Source organism: Ambystoma mexicanum, chromosome 6q (genome assembly GCF_040938575.1).
Source record: "Ambystoma mexicanum isolate Mex_15411 chromosome 6q, UKY_AmexF1_1, whole genome shotgun sequence".
Classification (NCBI taxonomy): Eukaryota; Metazoa; Chordata; class Amphibia; order Caudata; family Ambystomatidae; genus Ambystoma; species Ambystoma mexicanum.
In genome coordinates, this window is record NC_090937.1 from 1,034,843,288 (window position 1) to 1,034,859,550 (window position 16,263).

General features: G+C 51.2%; 1 protein-coding gene across 5 annotated transcripts in view; it reads right to left on the bottom strand.

The window, feature by feature from the left end:
* PCM1 (pericentriolar material 1) overlaps window positions 1-16,263 on the bottom strand; it is a 2,166,942-nt gene that overhangs the window by 1,697,188 nt on the left and 453,491 nt on the right. For all 5 annotated transcript variants that reach the window (XM_069631563.1, XM_069631561.1, XM_069631564.1 and 2 more), the window contains one exon: window positions 175-354. In XM_069631563.1, the coding sequence (XP_069487664.1) occupies window positions 175-354 (180 nt within the window). The remainder of the gene's footprint in view (window positions 1-174; window positions 355-16,263) is intronic.

A 16,263-nucleotide genomic window follows, 5' to 3' on the forward strand; every position in this document is an offset into this window, starting at 1 on the left:
ATCCTTATCACAATTCACAGAAAGGTGATGTGTGCAAGGAAAATAAACCAAATTCTACAATAAACAGAGTTCCTTAGTGAAGAAATTCAAGTGAAAAAGCTTTGTTTGCCTCCAAAAGTCAGAACATGTTACAGACAATAGCTCAAAGAAAATCTTTATTAACAATCAACGTACCTTATATTTGTAGCAGGCTGTGGGTTTTCTTGTTCTGATGATTCATACTCCGACTCCTCAGTTTCTTCATCATCATTATTATTCTCATTAACCGCATCAGTCATCATATCTGAGGTTTGTTCATAGTAATGCACTAACTCGCGCAGTTCATTCAATCTTTTCCGAACTTCTTTTAGTTTCCTAAAAGGAAGACAATTAACGTTTATCAATTTAGAGGTGATTATATTAGAAAAGTGGTTGCAGGCATCCTAATGTTTCCTGTCAAACCGGAGCAAAGATTATCAGATCATTGAGTTACAACCTAAATCAAACATTGACAAAGTTGGAAAAAGTTACTTACCTGTAACTATGGTTCTCCAGCATGGGTCTGGCATCGATTCACATGCTCATAAATATTCCCCGTCAGGCCGTGAATCCTCAGTGAAACAATTTCACTCTCACTTACAAATTGTATTTCTCCTCTAAACCAATCCCTGTCCTCTGGTCATATACTGCCCCCAGCCACTGACAGCCCTCTCCCTAAGCCCCTCCTCTGGCAGCTATCTTCAGATTTGGTAAGCACGTACAATGGCAGTAACACCAAGAAAAGCGGCAGAGGGGTAGGAGGGAGGGTTTGCGTGTGAACCCATGCCAGACCCATGCTGGAGAACAATAGTTACAGGTAAGTAAATTGTTCCTTCTCCAACATGGGGTCTGGCATGGATTCACATGCTCATGAATAACAAATGCATAGCAGTACAACATTACACAACCACAGGTGGTGGCAAGGCTCAACAAAAGCAATTACCTCTAGAACAGACTCCCCTCAAGCAAACATGCTGCGTAGCACTGCTTGGCCGACTCCGGACTCCTCTCTGGAATCCCTTTCGACGGGGCACACTAGACAGGAAAGCCGTTGTCGCAGCGATCGCTCTGGTAGAGTAGGCCCTCGGACAGCCGGGCAGCAGTCGGCATGCCAACCGATGACTGTGCGTGATGCAGCTGGAGAGCCACCTTGAGATAGAAGCCTTGGGCAAGGCCTTCCCATGGTTCACAGGACCAAAATTCATGAATAGTTGAGAAGTCTTCTGAAAACTCTGTGCATGTCACGTAGAACTTCGAGGCACAAGCAACGTCCAGCGAGTGCAAGGCCTTTTCAGCCGGTGATGAAGGCTTTGTGAAAAACACAGGTAACACCAAAAGGCTTGTTGAGGTGTAATTCCGACAGAAGCTTCAGCATGAAAGAGGGGTGCATCCGCAGCACCACCCTTGACTCGTGGAAAGTCAGATATGGCTGTTTGCAGGATAGGGCCTGGATCTCACCCACCCTCCTGGCGGAGGTGATGGCCACAAGGAAAGCTGTTTTCCACAAGAGGAACTTGAGAGGGGTCTGATGCATAGGCTCGAAGACCCCCCCCCCCCGCCATGAGCCTCATCAGCAGCACATTGAGTTCCCACACCGGGGAAGGAGCCTACACCAGCAGGAAAGAACGAAACAGTCCTTTGAGGAACTCCTTGACAAGACGGTGAGACCAAAGAGAAGATCATACTGGGGACTGATGTAGCGGGAGATCGCTGCCAGATGCACCTTGATAGAGGCGTGCGCCATTCTGGCCTTGGCTAAGGATAACAAGTATGGAATAATCTGTGAGCCGTGACCTTCAGAGGTGTGATCATCTGGAACCAGCACCACATAGCGAAACTCTTCCACTTGTAACCGTAGAACTTCAAAGACAACGATGCTCTGGCCTTAACAAGTACCTCCCTGCAGTCTGCTGGCAACTCACAGTCGCCAAACTCTAGGGCTGCAGGAGCCACGCCCTCTAGTTCAGCGATACTGGGTCGTGATGCAGGATTACGCCTCTTTCGCTTGTGAGAAGATTCGAGACTACTGGCAGTTGGACCGGAGGCGACGCTGACCAACTGAGAATGTCCAAGTACCAAATCTGCTTCAGCCACACTGGGGCGATGAGCATCATCCTGCATCGGAACTGTTTTTATTGTGTTGATGACTCCTAGCAGGAGAGGCAACGTCGGGAAAGCATCTAGAAATGGGCCTTCCCACGGGAAGGAGAACGCGTCCCTGATGCCCCTCGGTTGCTGGAATCTGCTAGCAAACTTCTGGATTTTGGAATTCACCGCTGTCGCAAACAGATCGATCTGGGACCTGTCCCACTTGATGAAGATGCGTCCACCTGGTCCTGCATAAGTTCCCACTCATGACAGAAGCGCAGTTCCCTGCTGAGGGAGTCTGTGATGGTGTCCTTGACTCCCGCTAGGTGAAGAGGAACATCTTTTGTCTGATGGCCCAGTGCCACAAGTCCTGCACCTCTTTGGAGAGTGCTGGGGGCAGAGTGCCCCCCTGCTTTCTGATGTAGAACATTGTGCTGGTGTTGTCCGTGAAGATCCTCACCACTTTGCCCTTCAGAGACGGAAGGAATGACTTGAAGGCTCAGAACACTGCCCCGCAGCTCCAGGATATTGATGTGGAGATCCTTCTCCTCTGGCAGCCACAAGCCTCGCGTGCCGACGTCTGGTGTGGGCACCCCAATCTTCCAGGGAAGTGTCCGTGGTGACAGTTTCCTGGTTATGGGGGTTTTGAAACCCTGTGCCGCGGGCAACGGAGTGAACGCGCCTCCACCTTATCGGCCGACGGAACTCCTCGTCGAGTGGGACCTCGTCCGAGAAGCTTCCGGAACCCTGTGCCCAGCGAGCATCCAGGAACACCTGAAGATGTTGCATCTATAACCTGCAGAGTTGGATAAGGTGGCAAGATGACATGCCGAGCAGCGATTTGATGGTGCGCACTGTGGCAGTCTTGATTGACAACAATCGTTGCACTTTCCCCAGCATGGCCGCTCCCCACTCCTCTGAGGGCTAGGCTAGGCAGGAGACTGCATTGGGTCTGGCTCCTAGGAGTTCTGCAAGGGTATTAAGCAAGACTTAGGATAATTGATGGAAATTCCCAGACCCGTCAGCAGCTCGATGGTCGTCTGTGTGTCCGACGGCTAACACTTGCTAACTGGCCCGATGAGCCAGTCGTCTAAGTACGGTAGACATGTATCCCTCGCAGTCGCAGATGGGCCGCCACCGGTGCCAGGCACTTGGTGAACACCCTCGGGCTGACATCAGGATGAAGGGCAGGGCTTTGAACTGGTAGTGCCGTCCCTGCACTGCGAAGCACAGGAATGTTCGCTGCTTCTTGTGAATGGCAACATGGAAGAAGGCATCCTCCAGATCCAGTGACATCAAGAGGTCTCCTAGTTGGCCGAGCACGTGCTGCAACATGACCATCGTGAATTCTTGGGACTGGAGGTACTTGTTCAGACGTTGCAGGTCTAGGAATGGACCTCCAGCCCCAGGTTTCTTTTGACTATCTGGAATAGACTCCAGAGCCCCAGAGTCATTGGGGAACCAGCTCTAGTACCCTTTTTCGTAGCATGGCCTGTACCTCCTCCAAGAGTTGAGGGATGTGCTGCTCCTGCCGGGCCACCGGAGAGTTCTGTGGACACCTGTGCGGAAACTCCAGGGTATGTCAGTAAGAGCTTCCAGCACCCATCTGCCGGTGATCTTCTCCCTTTCGCTCACGAATCCTGTCAGCCGGCCTCCCACCGGGGTGCACGGGTGGGGGCCCGACATCTTGGCTGATTCAGACTTGCTTTGGCACCGGTTCAGGCCTGCTTGTGCGCCGGCGTCCTGTGTTGCGGGTGTTAGGCAGAAACCTGTGCAGTTCCCTTAGGGACCACTGCAAAAGATTTAGGACTACAGGTGGTTGGCAGTAAACCCAATTGGTAGCAGTCTGTACCATCCAGGTTTACCTGGTAGCTGTGGCTGAGCAGTCAGACTTCCCTCAAGAAGAGTTAGGCAGTATATAGAGGATACACAATAGGTACAGAGATACAGTAGCACAAGCAAACACTGACCAGAGCTTTGGTGTAAAAAGTATATAATTATTTAAAGACACTTGTAAATTACACTAGCACAAAAAGAGTTAAGTAAATTCAACACAGTCACTACTATATATATATATATACAACCCTAATTACTTATTAGACAAGTCTTAATGAGAAACCACTTATTTTCAGACAGAGGTGAGCGCTTAACATAAGATGGCACTCTAATAAGTTATAGAAAAAGGAAGGGAAAAGGCAAAGTTATGAAAGCACACAAATTTCAATACTTTTTAAAGAACCACAGTGAGGCAGGTTAGGCAAAGTCTACTGGAGAGCAAGGAAGTTCAAATGCCAGGCCCACTCTTAGAGAGCAAGCGAAATGTGTCCAGGATCACACAGTGGGGTTATGCCCAAAGAGTCTTTGTAAATAGTTCACAAAAGATTGAGATCAAGTCAGGAAAAGTTAGTTAACAGGCCCCAGGCTAACCCAGGTTAGAAAGTCGAGGATTTACTGTCACCCCGAACGATTTGTCGCAAGGGAAGCCAGGCGGGACACAGTACCTGAAAATGGGAAGAACGCTCTAGCGGGGGCAGTTGTTCCTGGCAGCGGGTGCAAGTCGGTAGGGGAAGAGGAGGCCTCGACGTGGAGGAAAGATGAAGGTCGTTGCACTGCCAGGGAAGAAACCAGCCACAGAGTTTCCTGGTTACAAGGTACTACCCTTTTCTTCGCGGTAGTGGTAAACCGTGGTATTCGGGTTTCCAGGGTGCTTGGCACGGGCAAGGCGGCCACGAGATGGTCCAGGAAGTCGGAAAGACGGGCAAACTGGTTATCCCCACAAGTCAAAGGAAGAAGACTCTCCGGGCTGGAGATCTCTTCTGTCTTCAGGAAAAGTGGTGAGACGGTTCAGCAGGGCTCTACCGGTGGTGTCGTCGTTGCAGGTCGGCTCGGCTTCTCCCTCCTCGGAATCTGTAGGACTTCTGAAGTTCCAGTCCCCAAAGCCCTGCTTTTATGAAGAAAACCCCCATTCATTCAGCCTAGCTGTCACTCAAACATGCTAAGTGGTGAGCCGGGCGGCTCACCACTTGGGCCAATCACACAAGAGTGTGACTTGAGTTGCCAAGGCAACTCAGTCCAGGGTGCCTAAACCCCCTCCCACACCCCCTGTGGTACCCAGACCGAGTGGCACCACTTTTGGAGGCTTCTGTGGAGAAGCCCGCCAAAAAGTGGAACAAAGGGCTCAACTTGGGTTGGAGTCACAGAAGCAAACACAAACACCATTTTGGAAGTTTCGGCAAAAAATACCAACCGGTGAATCTATATTCATTTAATAAACCGGAGGTATGTTCGAGGCTATTGTAAAAAGTGGTAGCCTCGAACAATGGGAAAATCCCATAGGAATATATTTGCGGTCGAATATAAAAAGTAGTATCCACTGCCACCAGCCAAAACTCGGTCGGGGGGGACTGGACAGTGCCCCCTCGAACAACAGACCCCGGGGCAATCGAATTGCCCCGACCAGTACGTCCACAATATGATGGTTTGTACTGGTTCTGTTCACAATTTAAGACTAGTAAAGCCAATGGTGACTTTACATGCCCTGGGAGACAGTAGTCAGTCCCAGGGTATGGAGTCTATGTTTGGGGGTCGCCACGACTCCCCTGGGTTACTGCACGGAGGGTGCAGTGTAACCCACATATCAAAAACACATGAAACCCTATGGGGGAAAGGACCCCATAGCCCATAGGACACATACAAAGTCAAAGGAACACCTCAAATCATGTCTAAGAGTGGGAGAAAAAGAGTCTCACTCTTAGCAGGAGAAAAAAATAAACCCCAAAAATCCAGCAAAGCTGCTGGGGACTCACTAGGTTTGGGAAATGAGCCTTTACAGAGAATTCTCCCCAACAGCGGGCGACAGCAGCGCTGACCACCTCCACCGTAGGCCTGGGAATGGCCTCTGTAGGCTTCCTGGGTCGTGGACCTGGAGGTCTGGCAGTACGAAGAAAAATCTTTCGACGATCTTCTCGACTTCCCTCTGGAGGAGCCAAAGGAAGAGCAGTGCTGTTGGAGTTCCCAGGGAACGGGCCGTCTCTGTATATGCCTTGATGGCCTGTTGAGACCCGTTGACAAGGTTCCCAAAAAGATTATCTTAGTCGAATGGCATGCCCAGTACCACCGTCTGGACTTCCTGGTGGAAATTCGGGACCTTCAGCCACCCTTGACGGCAGACACTGTTCCCCATCTGCCAGAACCCTGTGTCGGCGATGTCCAGCGCCACTGTGATGGCATGGTCCGAAACGACCTCTCCCTCCTGGAAGAGGGCAATCTCCTCCATCCTCTTGTCGTCGTGGAGGAACTCCAGAATCGGGCCCATCTTGTACCACAGCTCCCTTTCGTACCTGTCTAAGATCGCCAGTGCGGTGGCCGCCTTGATGGTGGACGCCGCAGTGCAATTAAACCTTCCTTCCCATGGCGTCCATCTTCTTCCCCTTACTGCCTGGAGGGACAGAGGACAATGAGGAAGAGTTCGCCGATCGCTTCCCGTGGCCGCCAAAACCACTGAATCCGGCGATGGTTGCAACCTCAGGCACTTGGTGCAGACTCTGGCACCTGGTACTTCTCCAGCCTATCCCGTTGTCATGATGCCTACCTCCAAGGAGCCAGGTCCGACCCAGCAACCCCAGAGGCAGGCATCATTACCCCCAGGGGAGTGCCAGCGGGCCCAAGCTGGGGCCTTCTGGACGCAGTCCTGGCGCCTTAGGTGCCAGGCTCATGTTGGACCTCTGTCCTGGCGCCTTGCTCATAAAGCTAGACATGTGTTCAAGTGCTTTAATGTGCACTTACCTGATGCAGACCATGCTGCCACATCCAGGCCCTCTTGAGGCCTGAATAGGAACTACTTTACCTGTGGGACTACTTTCCACCCGGGTGTGGTCGGGGAAGGACACATACCTGATCGGAGGAAGGATACACACTTGGAACTTCTACCAAAGCTATTTAAACCACACCCGATCAGCAACTCACGCTTCGCGTTGTTCTGCTCCTCGCAGCTGGACGCTCACTGTGTCAGCTCCTGCATATGGACTTCAGCCACGCCTGTCAGCATCCTGGGTCACCTGCAAAGGGAGACAAGAGAACTACCAGCTAATCTGCACCACGGAGACATCACCGACGATCCTGAAAGGGAAGACATTTTTTAAAAGCATTTTGTTACGATCGCTGCAGCGCTGCATTTCACTCACCTTTCCTGGGTTCCTCCATCTTCAGCAGCGATCATCCGGATACACAGCCACTTCCCAGAGCCTAGAGAAAAAGACAAGAATAAGAGGTGAGAGAAGGAAGGGAATAGGAAAAGCTCAATTTCCTTCTAAGACTTACCTGTTGGGTCATTCCCATTTCATTTCGGGTCTTGCTGCTTCCAAGCAGGACCCCGGCCCCTATGGGGAAAAAAGACAAAGACATTAGATGAGCGAATGCAAAAACATTACCTGAGCGCTCATCTAGGACTTACCAGATCTTTACTGGAACTGCACGTTTCACTTCGGGTCGTCGCCATCTCCGGCGTTCCGAACCCCGGCCCCTATGGGGAAAAGACATCAACATCAGCGCTTTGTTGCAAGAAGTCTCCAAAGGAATCTTCATTCATCACCTGAAAAAAGACAATGAACATTATTATTTAAAGCTTGAACTTTTGAACTTGCAACAGAACTTTTACAGCGCCTTACCAGTATAATCAAGCTTACCTGAACTCCCATCCAACCTCAATCCAGTGAAGTAACTGGGTTCAACGCGCCCCTGCGTCAGAAGCAGGATGGAGAGCTCGTCCTTTCAGACCCTAAGGTGAGACTTCACGGGAATCGTGGAAGGGTATCGTGGAGGGTTGGAAGAGAGTGGGAGGCTTGAGCATAACTCAGTCAGTAGGTAATACTCCCTTTTCACGCACAGGGGAATATTCCTGCGAGCCGGAGAAGCCACAGTAGAGGGCCCTTCCTGTCCATCTTCAGAGTCCTGCGCTTCACCATTGAAGAAGCATCAGCACTCGAAGCCAGACCTGCGCCTCCGTGGGAATCAGGTGAGCGTTACACCCGTTTGACTAGAGCCGTGCAGGGGTTCAAGAGGGCCAGGCCCTCCTCCCACACGTCGTCCAGAAGGGGTACTACCATGATGGTGTACCAGAGGCGCAAGGCCAAGAGGAACCCCTTCTTGGTTCCCAGTGGCGTAAATTGGAAAGGTTTGGAGGCTTTCACTACCATGGAAGGGAATGACCCCTCCTCATCCGGTGGGGATGCCCTCAGCTGTGGAGACCCGCCTGTTGTGATGATATCGTCGTCAGTCGCCGCCGTGTCCGGGTCCACCAGGCAGAGGGCGCCCAATACATATGTGGAGGCTGAAATGGGAGTGTCGGATGACGCTTCCTCTTTGCTGGAGGCCGATTGGTGGCCCGGGGAGGCCGTAGGAACAGAACACTGCAGAAGCCTCTTCTGGATATCTGACACCAAAGTGTGTAGGGTCGAGAGGCTGTCCAGAAATGTATCTCAGCTGAGGTGGCATGATCGGAGCACTAGGCTCCGCGCTGTCGTCCTCCACGTCCATGGACTGTGTATAAGGACTCCAGGTCCTAGTCGTCCGTGGATGAAACTTCCATGGCCTGGGGCATGGCCTAGGGTTGGACAGGGGCCTCCTTGACCCCCCGCCCCCTGAACCCCATTTTCCATCCTGATGGGTCAGAGCCAGGCTCAGACTGCATCCTCTTCTCCGGCGTGCTAGCAGACTTTCTCGGCTCGGAGGTAGGGACACCTTCTGCATTGTGGGGGCCATCTTTATGGGGTTATGGGGTTGGCCCCTTGCGTCCTGCTCGGAGCACAGGGCTGAGGCCTTGGCGTTCAACCATGCCGCCAGTCTACTGTGTTGTTCCTTCGTCTTCTTGGAGAAGCCGAGGCAAATGTTGCATTCTCCTTCCTTGTGGTCCGGGTGAAGACAGCAGAGGCATTAGAGGTGCTTGTCCTCCACAAACACATTCCGTAGCCCGCACTTGGTGCAAATCCTGAAGAGGGACCTTCCTTCCTTCCTTCTCCTCTGTCATGGTGGAAGCGTGGAGTAGGCCCGATGGCCTTCTGGAACCTTCAAATAAAACTTTGACGATCTTCGCCCTTTAGGGGTGCTGAAATGCACTGACAAAACCTCTTTGTCAGCAGATTGAGAGAAGAGCACACAGGCTGTTTTCGAACAAAAATAGCACATTTTGCTGTCCAAAAACTAAAAAACTGAGCAAAACTCGGACTCCCACGCTGAAGAGTGCAGTAAAAATCTGAAGATGGCTGCCAGAGGAGGGGCATAGGGAGAGAGCTGTCATTGGCTGGGGGGGCAGTATGACCCAGAGGAGTGTGATCGGTTTAGAGGGGAAATAGTTTGTAAGTGAAAGTGAAAGGGAAACTGTTTTTCATTTACCAAGGATTCCCAGCCCGACGACAGGGCATATTCATGAGCATGTGAATCCATGCAAGTCCCCATGCTGGAGAATGTAGATTTTGCTTGGCCCGATACTATGTTTAGAAAATGCTAAATGTTTATGGTTTTGTATTAGTGTTCTTAAAGTGAGTGTGGGTGGAGCAAGGGTAGAGGGGTAGTGCCCTTGCAGAATATCTTTTCTTAAAGTAAAGCGCAGTAAGGTCTGATTTTATCACTGGATACCATTTTTGTAATAAGGTATTAAAGTAGTACAACCAACTAGGTATTGGACTCTGCACGAGTAGGTACATAAACTTAGAAGTTGCTTCCGAGCCACGTACAATTCCAGTGGAGCTTTATCAATGCAACATGGTGCTTTGGGCTCCTCCACTCCTTCAACTTTAATGAAATGTGTAAAGTTCCACACGGCTGTAAAGAGGCTGGAATTGTCTCTTTTTAAGAAAGTTTAGCCAGACCCCCAACAAAAGATGAACGTATTTCTCTGATTGATGTCCTAATGAAAATCAAAGGGACGTCTCTGATAAATGGGATAGAGCTATCAATTATGGAGAATACTATATGGATAACTACCCAAGCGAGGGATTAGAAAAGGTGGTAGCACATTAGACTAATACTTTAGATTGCATTTGATGATTTACAAATCTCCAAAGTTTAAAAAGGGTTCTTTGTCCTGGAAATTCTTCAAGCTTGTTAGGCAGAATCCTGTGCAGTTCCCTTAGGGAACACTGCAAAAAGATTAAAACTACAGGAGTAAGCAGTAAACCCAATTGGTAGCAGTCTGCACCACCCAGATTTACCTGGTAGCTGTGGCTGAGCAGTCAGACTTCTCTCAAGAAGAGAAGGGCAGTATATAGAGTATACACAATAGGGCTAAAAACACAGTAGAGCAAACAAACACTGACCAGAGCTTTGTATAAAAAGTATATAATTATTTATTTAAAACACACTTTAGGCAATATACTAGCACTCTAAATCAAAAGCAAGTTAAAACACAGTAAGGTAAAGTATACACACCTCCCTTGATAACTATTAGACAAGTCAGAGTTAAAACACCACGATTTGTTAAAACAGATGTGAGCGTGTAACCTAGATGACACTCCAATAGTTCGGTTAAAGGGAGAGAAAAAGGCAGAGCATAGAAATAAAACAGGTCCCAACACTTTTAGGAGTTCTCAGCAAGGGAATAAAGGCAGTATACACTGTAGAGCCAAAGTTCATAGGCCAGGCCCACTTTAAATGTAGCAAGGCGAAATGTGCCCAGGATCACACGGTTTAAAGTGCACTAAAAGTCTTTGCAGAACCAGGGGGCGCACGGACGATGAGCACTGCCGTGTGAGCTCCGCACCCTCGGGTCCCAAAAGCGATTTGAGCCCCCGCTTTTGACCCCCCCCGTGGAGAAGTAACTGCTGCTCATGCCACCCGAAGTGGCCCCCCCACCCGCTGAGCGAAGTCTGGGTGAAAAACAGACTTCCCATCCCGGAGTAAAGTCCATCCGACAGCAGGGCCCCTCTCCGCCGCACACGCAGCAGCCGGAAAGCGGGACGTGACTACGCGCCACATCGAGGAACCCGGCTCCCTCCACGAGCCGACTGCGAACGACGCAGGCCATACTGCGAACCCTCGGCGGCCGCAGCCCTTCCATCTGTCCCGCTTCGCCTGCGGGGCGAGCGACCACCTAGGGCGGGAGAGTGTGGCCGCACTACCCGCGCAGCTACCCGAGCAGCTCCGGGCCATGAGCGAAAGGAAACTGTGGAGAGGGTAAGTGACCTCCCCCCCCTCGGAGCACGCAGCGGCGCTTCGCCTGGCCAGGGGTCCTCTCTATCCCCTCCCCAGCACTCTCATCAAGGGCCCGGGGCCGAAGATAGCGTTTGGGGTGCAGACGAGAACCACCCGCCATAATCGGGCCACTGCGATAGGCGGCACACGGCCTCAAGAGGGCCCCCACATCAAGGCCAGACAGGCGGGCTGCTGTATATATTGAACGCGGCCTACGCCCTTGGCCCAGCTGCTCCGTAGGACAAGCGCAGTGCCCTGGGAGACTTAGACGCCACAGCCAGCCACGGAAATCGGGGCAAGCGACTTGCGCCCGAGGTAAGGACAGTACAGAGGGTTGGGCCCCCATCTATGGGGCGTGTGCCCTCCTCTGCACAACCACCAATCTTTTGCCCCCTCCGGGGCCTGAACCTCAATTTAAAAGCTACTGGTCAGGAGACCTCCCCCACGCCATCTTGCCTGGGGGCCTACACCCAAGACCTCGTCGACAGCGGAGAACCCCTCCCATTGGAAAGGCGCCCCCGCACTGAGAGCTGGGCCCCTGCGTGCTGCGGGGCGTGTGCCCTTCTCAGAGCCAACGTCCATAATGAGGCCTGCCTCCACTGGACCTCAACATGGTTAAACGGGTACCCCCAAATGAACCAAGGAGCAGCACGCACCCTGCTCTCCTCAACTGCCCAGACTCCTCTTCCAGAGGGCACCCGCCAACCTTGAAACATATTCAGTCGGGTGGCTGTGGAACCAGGGACAAGCCCCGATTTCCACTCTTTGACTGTACCCTTGGTGGGATCTCCTGCCCAAACACCGCCAAACCCAACGTATGAACGCCAAGGAGAGCCTGGCGGCATACCAGTTCTCACCCTCGCAACACGGCTACTGCGCACCCGGAGTCGCCTTTATGTCAACACCGGGCCCCGAGGCAGCCTCCACCAAAGTGGACGTCGCCGATATCCTCAACGAAATGCGGAGTATGAGAGCTGACATCGGCGGCAAGATCGATAAAATAACTCAAAGAATGGACAAGATGGAGGACAGGCTTGAGGAAGTTGAGCACAACCAGACCTCACCGAGACCCAGATGGACGTGCGACTCGCTGGACTCAAAGCTAGGGAAGAGGAATTTCGCCTAAAAATCGATGACTTGGAAAACAGGGAGCGGCGCAATAACATACGCATCTTCGGAATTCCGGAGAATGAAGGCGAGACAGAGTCAGACCTGAAAAGAACATTGCACAGCATAATGAAGTCGCTTTTCAATGATGACTCAATTGATGAGCCCAAAATTGAACGTGTGCACAGGGCTGGGGGAAAACCAGGAGGCCCACGATCGGTGCATGCCCGATTCCATTGTTACGCAGACAAAGCCAGGGTCCTGGACAAGGCCAGAAACACTCCGCAAGTCGCGTTGGGCCCGGTACATGTCTCCATATATCAAGACCTATCCTCCCTCACACTAGCAATGCGGAGAAAGTGCCAACCACACACCAAAATGCTGAAAGAAAAAGGGGTCCGATACCATTGGGGTTATCCCTTCTCACTCTCCTTTGAATGGGAAAGTAATGCCATCAAACTAGTCTCAGAAAAGGATATTAGGTGCTGCATATTTGATCTATTGGGTACCCAAGAGAAGGAACCGTCACAGAGCGGAAACAGGCCCGAGGCAAAGGAATGGCACATCAAAGGTCCACGGAGAAAGAAGATGCAGGGCGCCAGGAAATATAGACAGATGAACGCCTCCCCGGACACTGATCATTGAACCCACTTTGTTCCTTTACCTGTTTCTCTTTTCATGGGTGCACCTGACGACGGACATTAGGCTAACTAGAGACCCTGGAGAACGTCGGATGGACACCCATTGGGTAGCAACGGGGGAGGGTGGAATCGTTGTCCTCACACCACCTCACCTGATGCGGAAGAGGCGCTCGCAAAGCAACCTGGGTACACTAAGATGATGTGACTCGATGCGCTTAAGTGGACCCTAAAGAAGATGGAGGAAGCAGAGGTCTGTGTGAGGCCCGAGAAAGGGTAGCACGTAAGAGGTGGTGTGAACCGATATGAAAATGAAGGGGGCCCTTACAAAGTTTTACCGGGGGCCGAATATCAGGCGCAAATGACTGAGATCCTATTGTTGAAATGCAGTTCAGTTCGTTAACATGTTTACATATGCAGGGGGGGAGTTGGGGGCTCATGGTTATGTTTTATAATTATGTGTTTGGGACCGTTTGAGGTGCGGTTCTCGTTGGTGGTCCGAAGACGATTGGGTGAACATAACCCAGCCGGATCGGACGCTGTATGGTTTAGGGGGGGAGGGGGTGGGCTAGTGCGACTGGAAAGGTCAGGCGGAACGGATGAATATGAAAATGAGAAGAGAAAGGCACACTTAATACTGTTGATGGTTGAGCGACAAAGATGGTTAGCAGCCCCCATAAGGCCACATAGGAACCAGCTTACTTGTGTAGGAATAGGCATATGGCAGGCGCTTAGAGCAGAGGCATTGAGGCAGGGGCACTAATGGGGCTAGCTCACACATTGCAATGGCAGCAACATCTAGACATCACAAGCTACGTATATGCACACTAAATGTAAAAGGCTTGAATTCCCCCACTAAACGCTCGCTGGTAGCGAGGGAATTTAAGAGGTCAAACATTGATATGTTCTTACAAGAGATGAAATATCAGAAGGGTAGCGAGAAGGGGATCCCCAGTGGTCTGGTGGGGCATACATATTGGAGTTCGGGTGTCCTCAAGAAAGCCGGGGAGGGGATCCTGGTCCGGAAGAATCTCCACATGAAGATCCTAAATTCCTGGTCTGAAACGGAGGGTAGGGCCATGTTAATAGTGGGATCCATTCAGAACACAGTCGTGACCCTTGCCACAATTTATGCACCCAATCAAGGCCAAAAAAGATTCCTCCTTAAAACGACCGAATGGCTGTTTAATAAATCGCAAGGTCATACTATTCTTGGGGGCGACTTCAACACATGGATGAACAGTGCCATGGATAGGCAAACCGCACACAATGTCCCCCAACCTCCCCGGTCGCAGGAACATGCAGAAATTAAAACGATGCTTGCCCTGTACGGCCTCTCGGACAGTTGGCGTCACTTACATCCAATGGACAAAGGATTTACCTTTCGATCCACCCCTCATGACACGCTCACAAGAATAGACTATCTGTTCCTCTCGGAAGACCTGATGAGAATACTCCACACCGCAGACATACATCACATTACATGGTCTGACCATGACATGGTTATGGCGGAACTAGACTGGGATGGCCTTGCCCATTGCAACACTAAGTGGAGGTGCAACGAAACATTGTGGTCGGATGTGGTTTTCAGGGAGGAATTGGAAAATGAAATCAAACAATTCTTCATGACCAATGATACGGGTGAAGTCGCGAAAGTGAATGTCTGGGAAGCAGCAAAGGCCACTTGGCGTGGGATCCTAATCAGGGAGGGGGCGAGGAAAAAGAGGGAACACACCTTGCTGGAGGCCAACGTTAGAAAGAAATCAGGCGAAGCAGAGAGTCTAGCCCAGACATCTCCTCAACGTAGAGCTACACACCTTGCGGAAGCTAAGGCATTACGGGAGGAGCTAAAAGCCCTCGAGATGAACAAGTTGACCCAGACCTTACAATACCTGAAACAAAAGTACTATGAAAAAGGAGACAAGGCCGATGCCCTTCTTGCGGCAAGGCTCCGTGCGCAAAGGGCAGAAAGATGGGTAGACGTGATAGAGAGGACAGATGGCACTCTCGTAGATACAACAGAATCCTCCCCCAGAGGGCATACGGGAGGCATTTGCCTTCTTTTATGAAGATTTATATATCTGTGACCCTCCTCCCCCACCAGGGAGTGTAGATGCCTATCTCAAAGAGGCAGATCTCCCGGCGCTTACACGCCCGGAGGCGGAAGCTCTTGACACTCCGGTCACTAAGGCGGAGGTGGCAGATGCCATTAAACGTCTCAAGTCAGGAAAGGCACCCAGGGACGATGGCTTCACCCCGAGCTTCTACAAGACGTTCACTGCGTTCCTTACCCCCTTCCTGGTGACTATTCAACCACACCTTCGAAACAGGGCAGGCACCCCCGTCCTTTGCTCAGGCCTTTCTAACGGTCATCCCAAAAGAAGGCAGAGACCCCAAATACTGTGGGTCATATCGCCCCATATCACTCCTTAACATAGATGCCAAGATATATGCAAGAGTGATAGCGGCCAGATTAGAAACGCATTTGCCGAAATTAATACACACAGACCAGGTCGGCTTTGTGGCGGGGAGGCAGGGAGCTGACACGTTGAGGAAGACGTTACACTTGATACACGCGGCACAGGGGAGGAATGACGACCCCACCCTCCTGTCGCTTGATGCCGAAAAAGCCTTCGACAGTGTCGATTGGGAGTTCCTAGAAAGAGTTCTAGTGTGGATAGGTCTTGGCCCCAAAATACGCCGCGCCATTAGGGCAATATATTCTGCTCCCCGGACCTCTGTGGCGGTGAATGGTGGCTACTCAAGGTGGTTCCCATTAGAGAGGCACCAGGCAAGGCTGCCCATTATCTGCTATACTGTTTGTGTTGTCTCTCGAACCACTGGCACAGAAGCTTAGACTTGATAAAAGGGTGGGAGGAATTACAGTAGGGGATCAGGAATACAAGCTAGGCCTATATGCCGACGATATCCTCCTGCATACAACGAACCCCCTGAGCTCGATACCTGCGGCCATGGAAATAATTGGCGAATATGGTCAATTGGCGGGCCTGAAAATCAACACAGAGAAATCTGTCCTCCTCCCGCTAGACAAGAGTAAGGACTCAGAGGTTGAGCGATTTACACCCCTAGGGATGGAGGTTAGTCTCACTACGCTGCGATATCTGGGCATCAATGTGACTCGTGACCTGTTTGAAGCCAACTTCCCCCCGATGCTAAGCACAATACAAAAAGACATTGAACGGTGGACAAGGCTCACCATCTCGTG